General features: G+C 39.7%; 1 protein-coding gene across 1 annotated transcript in view; it reads right to left on the bottom strand.

Moving 5' to 3' along the window:
- tbc1d32 (TBC1 domain family, member 32) overlaps positions 1-17,667 on the bottom strand; it is a 96,351-nt gene that overhangs the window by 72,559 nt on the left and 6,125 nt on the right. Inside the window, exons 9-19 of the mRNA XM_061929957.2 lie at positions 15,408-15,469; positions 15,180-15,324; positions 15,040-15,099; positions 8,074-8,161; positions 7,863-7,994; positions 5,354-5,443; positions 4,818-4,960; positions 4,610-4,737; positions 1,880-2,081; positions 1,441-1,523; positions 318-456 (exon numbers count right to left, since the gene is read on the bottom strand). Coding sequence (XP_061785941.2) covers positions 318-456; positions 1,441-1,523; positions 1,880-2,081; positions 4,610-4,737; positions 4,818-4,960; positions 5,354-5,443; positions 7,863-7,994; positions 8,074-8,161; positions 15,040-15,099; positions 15,180-15,324; positions 15,408-15,469 — 1,272 coding nt within the window. The remainder of the gene's footprint in view (positions 1-317; positions 457-1,440; positions 1,524-1,879; positions 2,082-4,609; positions 4,738-4,817; positions 4,961-5,353; positions 5,444-7,862; positions 7,995-8,073; positions 8,162-15,039; positions 15,100-15,179; positions 15,325-15,407; positions 15,470-17,667) is intronic.

Here is a 17,667-nt window from a genome sequence, read left to right on the forward strand (position 1 = left end):
ATATCAATATAGATCAATACAGTCTGCAGGGATACAGTCCGTAAGCACGCATGATTGTATTTTTTTATGACAAAAAAATAAAATAAAATAAAAAATAAAAAATATACCATACCATAACCCCAAACCCCCCCGGTCCATGGGACAAATTTTGAAGCGTTGACCGGTCCGCAGTTACAAAAAGGTTGGGGACCACTGCTTTAGGACACAATCTTTTCTCTGTGTTTGTGTGGAATGTGTTAGTATTCTACCAAAAGATGCTGACGTTACACTGTTGAGAATGCACACACTAATGGTGTCATTTAAATAGGATAACTTACCTGCATCTTTTTGCTAAAACGAGAGAACATGTGGGAGACACACTCCTGCATGGCTCCAGTCTGCTGAAGCAGCAGCTGACCTTTAGGGGTGGCAGCAAAGTTCAACAGGCTGTCCAACAACGTCTCCTCCCACATGAGCCTGCTCTCAATGCAAATGACAACAACAACAACAAAAAAACATGATTAGTTGTGTCTGTCGTATCCAACATGGCCACCTGTCTCCCATTGTGTTCTCCTGCCGGTGTCATGTTGTGAGGGTTGTTTAGTTCCATGTTTTAAATTATTATAGTTCATGTAGATTTAGTTCACAACATCCTGCTTGACTGTAGCTGTTTGTAGGTTTGGCTCCGCCCTTCTCGCACCACCTCTGATTCTCTATCTCAAAAAGTCCTGTTCGACAGTTTCAAGTCAGCTCTTTTTATTTTTGCTACTCTCAATATATGGGATGCTCCAGTTAACTCTACACATTTATGACCATTCAAGAATTTAATAAGCCTGATAAACACACCTCACTCTGCGCGTATTGCTATTCCAAGCAAAGGGGAGGCTTCACAAGTTGTTACTACCCTGAAGACATTAGCGGCGGAGTGTCGGTGCATGTACAATAGGTAAATATTGCCATCAGTCATTAACAATACTGCATTCAAATGTCAACATCAACTTGTGGTCCACAACATGAGGTTTGATGGCACTCAATAAAAGAAAGATAATAAAGCTGACACTGGCTAACAATAATTAATTATTGCAATAAATAATACAGAACTAATATCATGATAAATAATAAAACAAACAAGTCAAATACTTACAAATATTGACAGTATTTAAATAGTGGAGCAATACTTGCTTTAAATGTCAATATAAACCAAATGGCCACAACATGAGTTCTAACTAATTGGAAAAAAACTAACCCTGGCTAACATGTATTAATTTTTGCAATAAATATTGTTGCAAAAATTACTGTACTATGACATAAAATAATTATGGTACCGGTAATTTAAAAAGTCAACTATTTAAAAATGTTGTGAGGGGGGTGGGGAGTTATATTGACTCATATCAGAATGTGAAGCTAATGATGTGTAAAATATATAATTTAAAGGACACAAAGGCAAGTGTTTAGTCTTACATGTGTGGCATTTCCTGGGTGGACGACATTCCAGGGTTGTTTCCATTCCCCGGGGTCAGAACTCTTTCTGACAGGAAGCTGGTCTAGACTTTCATAAAATAAAGTGCCGTTAATATTAACCATGTCAGTATTGATTATGTCACATTAAAATAAATATGGGCAGATACTGTTCACACCCCTGGGCTGTGCTGAAGCAATCATGATCCTGCTACTGATTCATCACATTCAGCGAACCCATCTGACCCCATGTGTCACGTAGAACACGTTGTATGCTACGTGACAACAGATTATTGTTAATGTTTAGCAACAAGTGATTGATTTCTGGAGTGAGCATCTTGGTGGCACAGTTGATGATTTTAGTTTTGTTTTAGTCAGTATTTTAGGTAGTTCTTTATAAAAAAAAAAGTAAGCAATCATGACATGAAGGAAGTGCTGGGACCTTTCTCCAAGCAGCAGATGCAGCCTTGTGCAAGCCGTAGGGTCGCAGGACCTGCAGGCCCTCACAGGTGTTGTACATCTGCCTGCACACAAATATGAAGGCCCCACAAAGTACACGCGGCGTGTCAGCTTGCCCCAGCAATGAAAACTCCTCATCCAGCAACTTCAGGGTGAACTGAACAACCACGTGAGCAGCAGAGGTTCTGCATGGAAGAGATAGAAGACAGCGGTAATTCAAGGGCTGATTTGAATGCAAAACCAATATCATCTCAGACTTATTAATGCTGTTTTAGGCACTTTGTGTCCCTGGGTACATCACAATGTTTCCTAATGTGAAATTAATCATGCTGAAGACATCTCATAAGGCCAAGCACAAATGAAAGCAAGGATGGGCTTAATTTTGTGAACACTCCAAAAGACAATGCTGCTCCATGTTTGACAAGCAGAGCCAAGCCACATGCTATGAAACGCACCGGTGACAACTAGTGATGGGTCAGACAATACTGAAGCATTAGTGCAGTTCCACATTTCATATTCCTTTCTGAACAGCTATTTGTTTAAAATACATTTATATTTGCTAACTGTTGTATTTTATTGTCTATTTATACATTAGTGAGCAATATGTGGTATTTATTACTATTTTTTTGTTTTTCATTACGCTTTAGTTCTGTTACTGTATGTAAAAACATGTACTGCAACAACATAATTTCCCACACCAACAGAGTATCAGTGCAATGTCAATACAGACTTGTTAGTGTGTCACACACTCGCTGAGGTATCATTTACCCATCATTTGTAACTATAATGGCACCCGTTTAAGTCGGCATACCTCAGATTGGTTGAATCACGTCAACATAAATGGTTATCGACATAAAATAGCCATTATTTACACATTTACTTTATAACTTTGGCCAAAGCTCATAAGGAGAATGGTCAATAATATATATATATATATATATATATATATATATATATATATATATATATATATATATATATATATATATATATATATATACATTTTTTTATTTTTTTATTTTTTACTTAACTCGGTTTTTGACATTGTTTTTCTACATTTGTGCCAATTTTGTTAGTTGTGTAAAGGAGAAAAGAACAAAGCATCTTTGGTCTTCCGCGAAAGTTTTGAAGGTTAATAGCAATTCTTTTTCTGATTTGACTAGTTCTTGTCACTGTAAGCGTCACAGGTTTTTGGTTATGGTAATTGTTTTTCTTTGTTTCCTTGACTTCCTGTCGAGGTGCTCTTATTTTGGCTATATTTCCTGTTTGGTTTCTATGTTTTGCAGTACCTTTACTTTCTGTTCCTTGTCCGACCAGCACACCTGTTTTTCATGGTTAATTAGTTCTATTTAGTTCCACCTTGTCCCTCTTTTAGTTGCTGGTTCATTGTATATTGTGGCTTCTTTCTGTGTTCTCCACCCCAGATCACACCTCACTCCTACCCACTTCTCCAAAGTGGGCTGGCTCAGGGTGGAGGACAGAGTAAAACAACTTGCACTGAGCCTAGTCTATAAAATCCGCTACACCTCCCTGATACCGAAGTACATGCCAAACTACTTCCTTAACGTAAATGACCGCCATAACCACAACACCAGAGGGAGCTCCACTAACCACGTTAAACCCAGATTCCGAACTAACAAAGGTCTTAATTCATTCTCTTTCTATGCCACATCAATATGGAATGCACTCCCAACAGGTGTAAAAGAAAGGGCATCTCTATCCTCCTTCAAAACAGCACTAAAAGAACACCTCCAGGCAACTTCAACTCTAAACTAATACCCTCCCTTCCACATCATACCTCTTCGGATTGTAAATAATCAAATGTAAATAATCAAATGTAGACACTTTTTCTTATACTTTCTAATTTCTCTCTCTGTGTCCACTACTTGCTGTACATATCCTACCAAGTCAGTCCTACACTGTTTCAATGTCCATTTCTCTGATGATGCAATTGTTGATGACTGAAGTGTTGATACCAACCAAACCTAAACCCCCCCCCCCCCCCCCTCCATATTCCACACCCCCGGATTGTAAATAATGTAAATAATTCAATGTGTATACTCTGATGATTATCTTGTGTGATGACTGTATTATGATGATAGTATATATCTGATAGTATATATCTGTATCATGAATCAATTTAAGTGGACCCCGATTTAATCAAGTTGAAAAACTTATTTGGGTGTTACCATTTAGTGGTCAATTGTACGGAATATGTACTTCACTGTGCAATCTACTAATAAAAGTTTCAATCAATCAAACCCAATTAAAATGACTTGTTATCACCTGCACACTGACTTTTGTCTCTGCATCTTGGTGTCACACTGCAGTAAATATGACAGTTCTTATCAATTTTTTGACATAAACACAAATTTGCTTTTACACAAACACACAAGCAATGATGATGAAGTTGACAATACTTCACAACACACCTCAACACAAACAGACTAATTGTTCATAGAAAATTTTTAAATCCTCAAATTCTATGTCAACAAAAGTGGTCAACCATATGTGTCGACGCGGTCTTAAGCAGGTACATTTTAGTAAAAATAACACGGTGAACCGAGGCTTGATGGGTTGGTCGACTTAGACAAGTTGTCGACAAGCGTGGTCAACATAAACAGGTTCCACTGTCGTATCCCCAGGATGATTTAATGTCAAAGAGATGACAATTATAAACAACTGTAATTAATGTATAATCTCATTGTCTGACCTCTCGCCTTGGGCAACAAGCAGGTTTCTCTCATATAGGAAGAGCGCTAATCCTCTGTCTGTGTTTACCATACGAGCCAGGACGTCAGCAATGAGAGGCAGTGTGGACCTGGGACTTTTTAAACTGGCCTGAAAACAGATCACAGTTAGCCAAAAACTTTAGGGGGACCAGTAGAGGGGATACAAAATCACAATGCGGCTTCAGTCACCTGCTTGTCCCTGAGCAGAGCGATGACAGGCGCCAGCAGCGTCTCGATGACGGTCGTCTGATGGAGACACTCATCGGCGCACTTCGTCCTCTCTGACATCATCCACAATGTCGACATCACCAGGCTACTGGGCGATAGCGAGTCTGACACAACAACAATATGTTTGTTCAAAGGGTGTATGAGTTGCTTCAGTAAATACATGTTTGTTTGATGAATTCCCTTCCCAGTATTATTATTTCATGATGACCACCTAAGGCGTTCATGTCAATCTATGACTCAATTGTGATAACGTGAAGGGCGTTGGTTGCGTACATGACAATGAATGGGGCAATAATAAGACAAGGTCTTCCAGGAGACGAGAGACATTGTGTTGTGTGACTCAGTACAAGGTTACCAGATAAAAGATAGGCGTGCATGAGGAATGTTAGCTATACCAAACAAGAAGGGCCTTAGTGTTCCCTCACTCACTGGTTGATTCACAGTCTGAACCCTTTGATGTTGTTTATATCTTTGTGTTTGTGTGCGTGTGGGCCCACCTGTGAATAAGATATCACTGTAAAGAGGCTCGGGGTATTGGTACATGATGGTTATGAGGACGACAACCACATCTGTCAGGCTGACCGGATCTGAAATAAAGAAATTACTTAGACACAATCAACTTGTAAAATGAATTATTTATTTTAGTCTGTAAGAAGCCATGGTGACACATGTTCATATGGGTAAATATTGGTCCTTTACTTTGACTTAAACTCATTAAGTCTCGAAGTGGCATACAGAAAGCATGTTAGAGTGGTTGTCACGGACAATGTGGGTTATACTTGTATAGCGCTTTTCTACCTTCAAGGTACTCAAAGCGCTTTTGACAGTATTTCCACATTCACCCATTCACACAAACATTCACACACTGATGGCGGGAGCTGCCATGCAAGGCGCTAACCAGCACCCATCAGGAGCAAGGGTGAAGTGTCTTGCCCAAGGACACAACGGACGTGACTAGGATGGTAGAAGGTGGGGATTGAACCCCAGTAACTTCACCACGCCGTCCCCCAATCATGTGACTATCACAGGACATGCCTTCACTAAAATGGCAGCATGACAGATAAACCATAGCTAGCTTAGATCCCAAAGCTAATATTTATTTATTTATTTTTTTGTTTGTTTGTATTCATTATAGTATTTAAATAGTATTCCTATATTATTTTATATATTTACTGTATTATTTCATATTTTATTGTTTTAAACCCACTTAACAATTCAAATTTTGAATAGGGTGTCAAATATTACAATTAAACTGTTCTTACAATATATTTGCATATAAAACATGTTACTCTTATACATCTAATCAGCATTTTAGCTTTAAAATTGCTATGTGACAATAGCAAAATTAGTAAAAAAAATAAGCCACTCAATCAATTTAGCTTTTTCCATGACTTTAAATTGATGTTCCTTTTTTCATTCAATTCAAAGTAAAACTGTCAAGTTTAGTTATGTAAGATGTAATGCAACATCCCCAATTATTGAATTTAGTTAGTAGCATTTTAGAAAAAAAAGCATTAGAAACGTGTTTCATGTGTTCCACCACAGGTCTGTGGTATATAACGTCCATATTTTTTCTTAAACGTGTCAGGGCATGATCTACTAAAGGTTTGCGTGTATCAAAACGTGTGCAATCTTGATATCACATGCGAAGCTGGAAGGGAGGAGAAGATGCAAATTAGCACACGCAGACTGATTTTTCAAGGCTGAAGGTGTTCTGTGGCCGCTGTTTTGCATGTTTATTTAGTATGTCTAGAAAATACTTGCAAACTGGCAGTTGCGCAGAAATAGCTGTGAGAAAGGAGTCAATTGCGCCATAGCTCTGTCCTACATATGCTAATGTTAACATAAATAGACGGTGGACAATAAACTCATTACACAGATGCCTGTTAACATAAATGGATGGTCAAAAATAAAATCATTAGACATATCATCGATTCAGCAATATAATTTTATAATTGTATAGCTGCTGGATGACTTAAAGGGCTTATAAAAAAAAAACTAAATTGATGTGTTTTGGTGTTGTGTTTGTGGTTCTTCTTTTTTTAATGGCATTCGTTTTTTCATTTAGAAAATATAGTGTTACAATTTATCGCCTAAATGAAAAAAGATCTTGCAATATGCATTTCCTGGAACATTCCAAATGCATGAATGTGCTGCAGTGTTGTGATGGTCCATTGCCTCCACCGCGGAGCACATCGTAAGCGTGCTGAAAATGGTTTCTGTTGTCTAGATTGTGATTCTATATTGCAGAAAATGTGTTACATATTAAGAATGTGTGCTGTTTCAACGTTGCAAAACCCCATAGGTAAGAGCATAATAACATCATTGTGGAGGAAAATTAGTGTTTACATGGGCAAATAATCACGGTTGTACACGCAAAAACCTTTTTCAATAGGGCGGTTTACGCCACTTTACATTTGTTATCAATTGTGCATGCAGTGTTAGTGGATCACACGCAACACGCCCATTAAAAGTACACACAATATTATAGTTTGCACACCCTATTTAGTGTGTAGTATTTGGATCTTAGTAGATCAGGTCATTCGTTTCTTATGGGTTACAGTCGAAAAACAACCAAATCTCAATTTAGTACACGTTTTTCCCATTTCGATTATCCGTGAGAAGCCTATTCGGAAAGAGAAGTTGTGAAACAGCCGCCCGCAGCTCCACACCCAGAGAGTGGCCCCCGCACTCCCTCAACTTTGGATCAATAAAATAATCAGTATGACGCAAGCAATACTTCTACTAGATATGATCTCAACAACCTTAATAAAGCAATGACTACAATTGGTCCTCACAATCACAATTATCAGTAGACATTCCTTCAGTTACATAAGACAGAGGGTGGCGCTGCTGTAAATACTCTAGATTATTTTTGTGGCCCGGAGAGGTCATACACAATGCAATAAAACACAGGTGTGCATTGTGGGTTTGTGACTCCATGTGAAGCAAGAGAGTAACAAGATTTTAAGATGTGATTATGTGATGTTTAAGGGATCTTTGCACCTTTGCGTGTCCGCACTGTGATGGGAAAGAGCTTCCTCCCGTTAGTGTAGAGGAGGAGTTTCCCCAGGATGCTCAGTGAATGGACAAGCAGGGCGTATTGGAGCTCCTTTGCAGTGTAGATGCTCCTCTGGCCTGAAACATAAACAAGAGATCATTCAGATCAACTTAATTGTCTGCATGCTTACAATGTTTACTTTCTGTTCTGTCTCACCTGTGCTGTGTTGCGCCTCAGACTGGAGATGAGTAGAATCCTGGCAGGTTTCCAGGAAAAGGATGGACTGCTGCACAGCTGCCTCTATCTAAAAGTTGTTCATAATAACAACAACTTAACTCAAAATCAGAAACATCTGCTCACTTTTTGTTGTTGTTGCAAAACTTTACCTTTTACTGCTTTTATACAGTGCAGTGACAAGTGGGATAACATCGGATTTATTGACAGTTAATTTAGAGGCCATGCAGGGAGAGATTCAGCAGAAATTCTATTGAAAAGGCTGACAGGGAGTCGGGGGATTAAGGAATCACAAAAACTTTCTCCGCTCTGTCTGCCAGTTTGGCTGTGTGAATTACACACTAGGGCCAAGAGCTGACAGGATTACAAATTATTATGTTCATGCATCACAGCATATCATAGCAATCCCCCAAAACCATGCATTTAATTTTTATAAAATATATCTTTATATATAACATATGAGACATACATATTATTACTGTTATATTTGGATTATTTGTATATTATTTATATTTAGAGGTAACATCATTGCATAGGGCTGTGTACTGTTATCCATTTTCTATACTTCTTTCGTCATTAGGGTCATGAGTCAGCTGGAGCCTATCTCAATTGACTTCAGGTGAGAAGCGGTGTACACGCTGCACTGGTCATCAGCCAATCACAGCGCACATATAGACAAACAACACACTCACATTCAAACCTAAGGACAATGTAGAATCTCCAAATCATCTAATGCAGTGGTCCCCAACCACCGGGCCGCGGCCCGGTACTGGTCCGTGGACCGATTGGTACCGGGCCGCACAAAAAAAAAAAAAAAAGTTTTATTTTTTTATTAAATCAACATAAAAACACAATATATACACTATACATCAATGTATATCAATACAGTTTGCAGGGATACAGTCCGTAAGCACACATGATTGTATTTCTTTATAAAAAAATAAAAATAAAATAAAAATCACCCCGCCAACCGGAGGAAGCTGGAGCACCCAAAGAAAACACCCGCAAAAAGAAGTTCAGACAAAGACGCCAAAACGTAGACTCAAACACTGTGAGGCCAACATGCTAACCACTCGTCCATCGTGCAGCACCTACCCAGAAAACGTGCATCTGTTTTTGTATGAAATATGCTTTTTTATTTGGGCTGTCAAATGTATCGCATTACCTCATGCACAAAAAATCACAAAATGTATAGCATTAATAATGTATAAACAAAGATTAGTCACACAATGTATTTTAAGTTAAAAAAATGTGTTTATGACAGGATTCTGACAATGAAATTGCATTTATGTCAAAACATTGGGATATTTTTTTAATTTGATCTAAGCAATTTACTGTGATTATTCAAAAACAATAAGTGTGACTATTCAAAAATCACAAGTGTGATTAATCTGATTTTAAAAAATTAATCGTTTGACAGCACTAATTTATAGCTCACTCTCCTCTGCAGTGGACATTTGTTTTTGGTTCATTTCTGTTGTCAGATATACAATTCTAACAGTTGTGCAAAATAAGAATGTCTACAGTACTGCAGAATATAGCTGGGTATTGCCAAGGACTTCAAAATACCTTACGTATCACGATACTTGAGTCATGATACAACACAGTATTGCAATATTGTATATATATATCCATCCATCCATTTTCTATCGCTTATTCCCTTTGGGGTCGCGGGGGGCGCTGGAGCCTATCTCAGCTACAATCAGGCGGAAGACGGGGTACACCCTGGACAAGTCGCCACCTCATCACAGGGCCAACACAGATAGACAGACAACATTCACACTCACATTCACACACTAGGGCCAATTTAGTGTTGCCAATCAACCTATCCCCAGGTGCATGTCTTTGGAGGTGGGAGGAAGCCGGAGTACAACTCTTTTTTTTTGTGATAGAGTGATTGGAGCACATACAGGTACTTGTTGGTCACAAAAAACATTCATGAAGTTTGGTTCTTTTATGAATTTATTATGGGTCTACTAAAAATGTGACCAAATCTGCTGGGTCAAAAGTCTACATACAGCAATGTTAATATTTGGTTACATGTCCCTTGGCAAAGTTCACTGCAAAAAGGTGCTTTTGGTAGCCATCCACAAGCTTCTGGCAAGCTTCTGGTTGAAATAAGAGTTGTAGAAATTATTGGAAACTCAAGACAGCCATGACATTATGTTCGTTACAAGTATATGTAATCTTTTGACCACGACTGTACATGTTATGTATCTACATATTTTGTATATACATGTGCACAACAGAGGAGCTGTTAACTTATGAGAGTAGCTACAGTATGTGTGTTTGCAAAAATGGTAACGTTTTGGCTGAGTGACGTCAGTGAGTGAGTGGGCGAGTACAGAGAGAGAGGAGCGCGCGCACTGCGCAGTCGAGTGATGAACAGGTCCGGTTGTGTCCTGCAAAACTAATAATAAAGCAACCAGATTGTCACAAATTGGCGGCCTCGAATTCTGACCGGAAGCGGATCTTAGCAGACCCATTGCAAGGTAAAGTGAACTGAAGGGAACGACTCCCCTTCGCTCCTCTACTGCGGTCTTCACCGGAGCGAACAGCAGGACAGGTGTAACAACATCATTACCTGTCACTCTTTAACTCCTTGTGCAGATCCGAATTGTTATTATTTACATGTTTACCTACGTTTGAAGCAAAGGTGGTAATACTAATCGCCACATTTGGCGAGGCGTATTTTAAAGCAACACTTGAAGCGTGGCGCTTCCTTGTTTAAAGAGTCACCTTTACCGTTAGTTTTGAAACCCAAATATCTCCCTATTGCGCTTCACCACCCTCTTTCACCTTTAATGTTCGAACTGTTGAACTTTGTTATTTTTTGCAAATATTAGCTCATTTGGAATTTGATGCCTGCAACATGTTTAAAAAAAGCTGGCACAAGTAGCAAAAAAGACTGAGAAAGTTGAGGAATGCTCATCAAACACATAATTTGGAACATCCCACAGGTGAACAGGCTGATAGGGAAAATGTGGGTGCCATGATTGGGTATAAAAGCAGCTTCCATGAAATGCTCGGTCATTCAGAAACAAGCATGGGGCGAGGGTCACCCCTTTGTGAACAAATGCGTGAACAAATTGTGGAACAGTTTAAGAACAACATTTATCAATGAGCTATTGCAAGGAATTTAGTAATTTCACCATCTACGGTCCGTAATATTATCAAAAGGTTCAGAGAATCTGGAGAAATCACTGCATGTAAGCACATTGCACATTGAATGCCTTTGACCTTCGATCCCTCAGGCGGTACTGCATCAAAAACCGACATCAGTCGATCCCTCAGGCAGTACTGCATCAAAAACTGACATCAGTGTGTAAAGGATATCACCACATGGGCTCAGGAACACTTCAGACAACCACTGTCAGTAACTACAGTTTGTCGCTACATATGTAAGTGCAAGTTAAAACTCTCCTATGCAAGGCAAAAAACGTTTATCAACAACATCCAGAAATGCCGTCAGCTTTGCTGTGTCCAAGCTCATCTAAGATGGACTGATGCAGAGTGGGAAAGTGTTTTGTGGTCTATATATGTATACACACACACACATACACATACAGTCGTGGTCAAAAGTTGACATACACTTGTAAAGAACATAATGTCATGGCTGTCTTGAGTTTCCAATAATTTCTACCACTCCTATTTTTTTGTGATAGCGTGATTGGAGCACATACTTGTTGTACACAAAAAACATTCATGAAGTTTGGTTCTTTTATGAATTTATTATGGGTCTACTGAAAATGTGACCAAATCTGATGGGTCCCACTCCTCTTGACAAAATTGGTGCAGTTCAGCTAAATTTGTTGGTTTTCTGACATGGATTTGTTTCTTCAGCATTGTCCACACCTTTAAGTCAGGACTTTGGGAAGGTCATTCCAAAACCTTAATTCTATTGTTCACCCCCTGGGAGGTGAGGGGAGCAGTGGGCAGCAGTGGTGCCGCGCCCGGGATCATTTTTGGTAATTTAACCCCCAATTCCAACCCTTGATGCTGAGTGCTAAGCAGGAAGGTAATGGGTCCCATTTTTATAGTCTTTGGTATGACTCGGCCGGGGTTTGAACTCACAACCTACAAGTTAAGGTTAAAGTACCAATGATTGTCACACACACTAGGTGTGGTGAAATTTGTCCTGTGCATTTGACCCATCCCCTTGCTCACCCCCTGGTGGGTGAGGGGAGCAGTGGGCAGCAGCGGTGCCCGCACTTGGGAATCATTTTTGGTGATTTAACCCCCAATTCCAACCCTTGATGCTGAGTGCCAAGCAGGGAGGTAATGGGTCCCATTTTTATAGTCTTTGGTATGACTCGGGGTTTGAACTCACAACCTACCGATCTCAGGGCGGACACTCTAACCACAAGGCCACTGAGCAGGTGGCTTGATTTAGCCATTCCTTTACAACTTTTGACGTGTGTTTGGGGTCATTGTCCTGTTGGAACACCCAACTGCGCCCAAGACCCAACCTCCGGGCTGATGATTTTAGGTTGTCCTGAAGAATTTGGAGGTAATCCTTTTTCATTGTCCCATTTACTCTCTGTAAAGCACCAGTTCAATTGGCAGCAAAACAGGTCCAGAGTATAATACTACCACCACCATGCTTGACGGTAGATATGGTGTTCCTGGGATTAAAGGCCTCACTTTTTCTCCTCCAAACATATTGCTGGGTATTGTGGCCAAAAAGCTCAATTTTTGTTTCATCTGACATCACATGGACAAAGATAAGACCTTCTAGAGGAAAGTTCTGTGGTCAGATGAAACAAAAATTTAGCCGTTTGGCCACAATACCCAGCAATATGTTTGGAGGAGAAAAGGTGAGGCCTTTAATCCCAGGAACAAGCATGGTGGTGGTAGTATTATGCTCTGGGCCTGTTTTGCTGCTAATGGAACTGGTGCTTTACAGAGAGTAAATGGGACAATGAAAAAGGAGCATTACCTCCAAATTCTTCAGGACAACCTATAATCATCAGCCCGGAGGTTGGGTCTTGGGCGCAGTTGGGTGTGCCAACATGACAATGACCCCAAACACACGTCAAAAGTGGTAAAGGAATGGCTAAATCAGGCAAGAATTAAGGTTTTAGAATGGCCTTCCCAAAGTCCTGACTTAAAGGTGTGGACAATGCTGAAGAAACAAGTCCATGTCAGAAAACCAACAAATTTAGCTGAACTGCACTCATTTTGTCAAGAGGAGTGTTCAAAAATTCAACCAGAAGCTTGTCAGAAGCTTGTGGATGGCTCCCAAAAGCGCCCCTTATTGCAGTGAAACTTGCAAAGGCACATGTAACCAAATATTAACATTACACTATGTATACTTTTGACCAAGCAGATTTGGTCACATTTTCAGTAGACCCATAATAAATTCATAAAGGAACCAAACCTCATGAATGCTTCTCATGACCTACAATTATGTGCTCCAATCACTCTATCAAAAAAAAATAAGAGTTGTAGAAATTACTGGAAACTCAAGACAGCCATGACATTATGTTCTTTACAAGTGTATGTAAACTTTTGACCACGACTGTATATACACGCACGCACGCACGCACGCACGCACGCACGCACGCACGCACGCACGCACACACACACACACACACACACACACACACACACACACACAAGGGATATCACGGTATGAACTTTTTTTTATCATGGTTATTGTGACCAAAATTATCACGGTTAACATTATTATCGTGGTATTTTTAAATGTGCTCAAAATTTTCAAAAAGTACTTGATAGATAGATAGATAGATAGATAGATAGATAGATAGATAGATAGATAGATAGATAGATAGATAGATAGATAGATAGATAGATAGATAGATAGATAGATAGATAGATAGATAGATAGATGGATGGATGGATGGATGGATGGATGGATGGATGGATGGATGGATGGATGGATGGATGGATGGATGGATGGATGGATGGATGGATGGATGGATGGATGGATGGATGGATGGATGGATGGATGGATGGATGGATGGATAGATAGATAGATAGATAGTACTTTATTGATTCCTTCAGGAGAGTTCCCTCAGGAAAATTAAAAGAATGACAGTAAAAAGTATGGCAGAAACAAAATAATAACATAAATAAATAAAAATAAATGTGAAAATTGTGCAAGATGGCACCTGATGGCCATAAGACGTAACTGCACTTTTTGTCTACCCATTCATTTTATATATACACATCCATCCATCCATCCATTTTCTACCACTTGTCCCTTTCGGGGATGCAGGGGGTGCTAGAGCCTATCTCAGCTGAATTCGGGCGGAAGGCGGGCTACACTCTGGACAAGTCACCATCTCATCGCAGGGCCAACACAGATAGACAGACAACATTCACACTCACATTCACACACTTGGGCCAATTTAGTGTTGCCAATCAACCTATCTCCAAAGGGTTGAAAATTGGGGGTCTGTTTTGGTCCACCGATTTTACACCACTGATTCCGAGTGTACCTTAGGAGGCTCGGAAGGTCACTTATTTGTGCCGGCTCGTGGGTGAGATGGGCAAAGGTGGTAATGACCTTTACCAGAGGCGTGTTTTAGAAAAGGAGAAATATTACGCTTGTTTTTTAGAAAGACAGGCCGGAAAATTGCCACACGTACCTTGGAACACATGTGCTACCTTCTCTATATAAAAAGGGACACTAATGGAAATGAGCGGCGGGAGTCTAGAAAACTGTTTTGATTTTTTTTTTATGTGCGTGCGCCCTCACATAGACTGCACCCTGGGAGGTCGCCCACATTGCCCATAGCTAAAAACGGCCCTAAGTAATTGTGCAAATTTTTACCTTATTTTTGTCTTTTTTATGTATCTAATTTACCTACTTGTAAAAGTCTGTCAGATTATTATGGTTATACTAATTAATAAAGTATACTAGTATAGTGTATCTATTTTTACACTAGGGGAGGTTTTATCTTGCCAGGATGAGTAACTCACCAAACTCTTGTATTTGCCCCGCAGAAGTCTGAGAACCACAGTCCTGCTGTAAGATCCATGCTAAGAGTAAACAGAAATAAAGCTACCGGTATTAAAAAAAATCTACAAATCTAAAGAATCGCTTTAGATAAAACACACACCATCCACTTTATGAACCAAGCAGCTTCAACATCCAGGAGGGCCAGGAAGTAAATGGGGTGCAATACTTTCTCTTGAACATGTGAGCGAGATTCCCAATGGAGACACAAGAGAGAGAAGGTGCTCTCGATGATTTCCTCCATGTACCTGAAGACGAGTCGGAAGAATGGTACTATTCTAATAACGGAAGAATGTCGACACAAACCAGTGACGTCACGGGCGTCACCTACTTCTCCGGATGGCGGATCCAGAAGGCGGTCACCTCCTTTTGAAAGTCGTTCATCAACCGCATCTGAGGAGGAGATCATAGAGAAGAAAAGAGCGCGACATCTTTTCAGAGATCAGTGTTTTAAATTTGGACTGCCAAGAATAGAGGACCTGTTTGCCCTTGCTCATAAACACATTATAATGGGACTGCCTTGAGCTAGTTGTTACAACTCTGTACAATAAGTACTGTATGAATCCTAATTCCCAGGGATGTAAATCTTACAACAACTACCGATTCAATTAAATCCAATTCTTGGGGTGACCATTCGATTCAGAAACCGATTGTCAATTCAAACCGATTCTCGCAAGATATTATTTTTGGTATATACCCCTAAATTATAACAAAGCATTTTTAAAACAAGGTACAGGTTCCTTTTTTGCTGCTGACGTCTGACGTATACAAGCAGCAAGCAATCGCAGAGATATCCTAAAGTAGATATCCTGAAGTTAAGGATCTGATTTGCCGACTTCTCTTACGCGTGGCACCGTTTTAACATGTGATGCCAGATATACAGCAATGGCGATTGCTAAAGACTGCAAGGAAAGTTCAGCTTCCCCTAAAATATATTTAAAAAATGGTCAAATATGTTCTATTGTGTTTGCATTTCATTGACTAAATGCGTTAAGATGCGTTCAACTTTTGTTTAAAATCATCTACTTTGGCGACAGTTAGCGCAACTTTTTCCATTGATGTGGTAGCGTCACAGTGCTGCACCCAAACCAAACGAGACAATCATTGGATAAATACTGGACTTTGTCCCGACCACGGACGGTGAGCAAATGAATAAGAGTGATCTAAAGGGGGTCGCCAGGCTTCCGCCTGATGATTGGCTGACCTGTTTGGGCTGAATCCCTGTTTAATTGACAGAAAGATGAGCGAATCAGCAATCTTGAAATATAAAACACTGTCAAACCATTTTTCAACTTTCATTCCGTTGTTCCTGTTAATATGGAAATATTTATATCTTTTAAGTGAAGTTTTCTTTGTAAAATCTTGCAAGTTTATATCTTGTATCTATTATTGGAGACTCTAATCATGTTTAAAGAGTAGTTGAAAAATAGCTTCCCCTACTTGAAAGACCAGAAGCTGCCACTGGCATACAGCCTGAGTTTCCCTCCATCCATCCATTTTCTACCGCTTGTCCCTTTCGGAGTCGCAGGGGGTGCTGGAGCCTATCTCAGCTGCATTCGGGCGGAAAGCGGGGTACACCCTGGACAAGTCGCCACCTCATCACAGGGCCAACACAGATAGACAGACAACATTCACACACTAGGGCCAATTAAGTGTTGCCAATCAACCTATCCCCAGTTTCATTGCACAATAATAACAATTATAAAAATAGAGCAAAAAGATACAACAAAAATTGTAATACTAATTACTAATATCACAGACTTATTTTTAAATGTATGTCATTTATTTTTAGCATCAACAATTATGCAAATGATGCCGTTGTGGTTTGTGCAGCTCTTTGAGACATTTGTGATTAAGGGCTATATAAATAATCTTTGATTGATTGATGATATGATGATGTTACATTGACCACGCCCCTATCCACGCCCCCACCACCCCAAGTAGATTTCAAACGGAGAAACCCTGTTCCAAAGTCTTCAAAATTTTGGATCGATTCATAATTGTAATACATAAAAATCGTGATTCGGATGTAAGCCAATTTTTTCCGGCGCATCTAGTAACTAGACTTCTTATTACACCTCACGCGCTCTTGGGTCTGCCAGAGAATAGGAAGACATAGCAGTGTGACCAACTTACTAAATGTGTTGCTATTGTGGCGACTTTGAGTCGCACAGGAAGACGCCTTCATTTGCACCTTGAGCTTAACAAACACTCAATAACAATAAAGGAAGAGGATGTCACTAACACAAACAACAGTCATGGTGCGTACAGAAATAACAACAATTTTAACACATGTGACCTTGTCTACTGCACCCCACAGACATCAAAATAAAAAGTTACAACAAACATGCACACAAAATTAAACCACTATTTACATACAGCAAGGCATTGTGGGTAACCTATGGCATTTATTTGCAACACGCTACGCTACACTTAATTTAGTATGTAATCAGAGACAAATCTAGAGACTTTCTCTGGTCTTATTGGACCATACTTGCCAACCTTGAGACCTCCGATTTCGGGAGGTGGAGGGGGGGTTAAGAGGGGAGGAGTATATTTACAGCTAGAATTCACCAAGTCAAGTATTTCAT

The sequence above is a fragment of the Nerophis lumbriciformis genome, linkage group LG34 (genome assembly GCF_033978685.3).
Source record: "Nerophis lumbriciformis linkage group LG34, RoL_Nlum_v2.1, whole genome shotgun sequence".
Classification (NCBI taxonomy): domain Eukaryota; kingdom Metazoa; phylum Chordata; class Actinopteri; order Syngnathiformes; family Syngnathidae; genus Nerophis; species Nerophis lumbriciformis.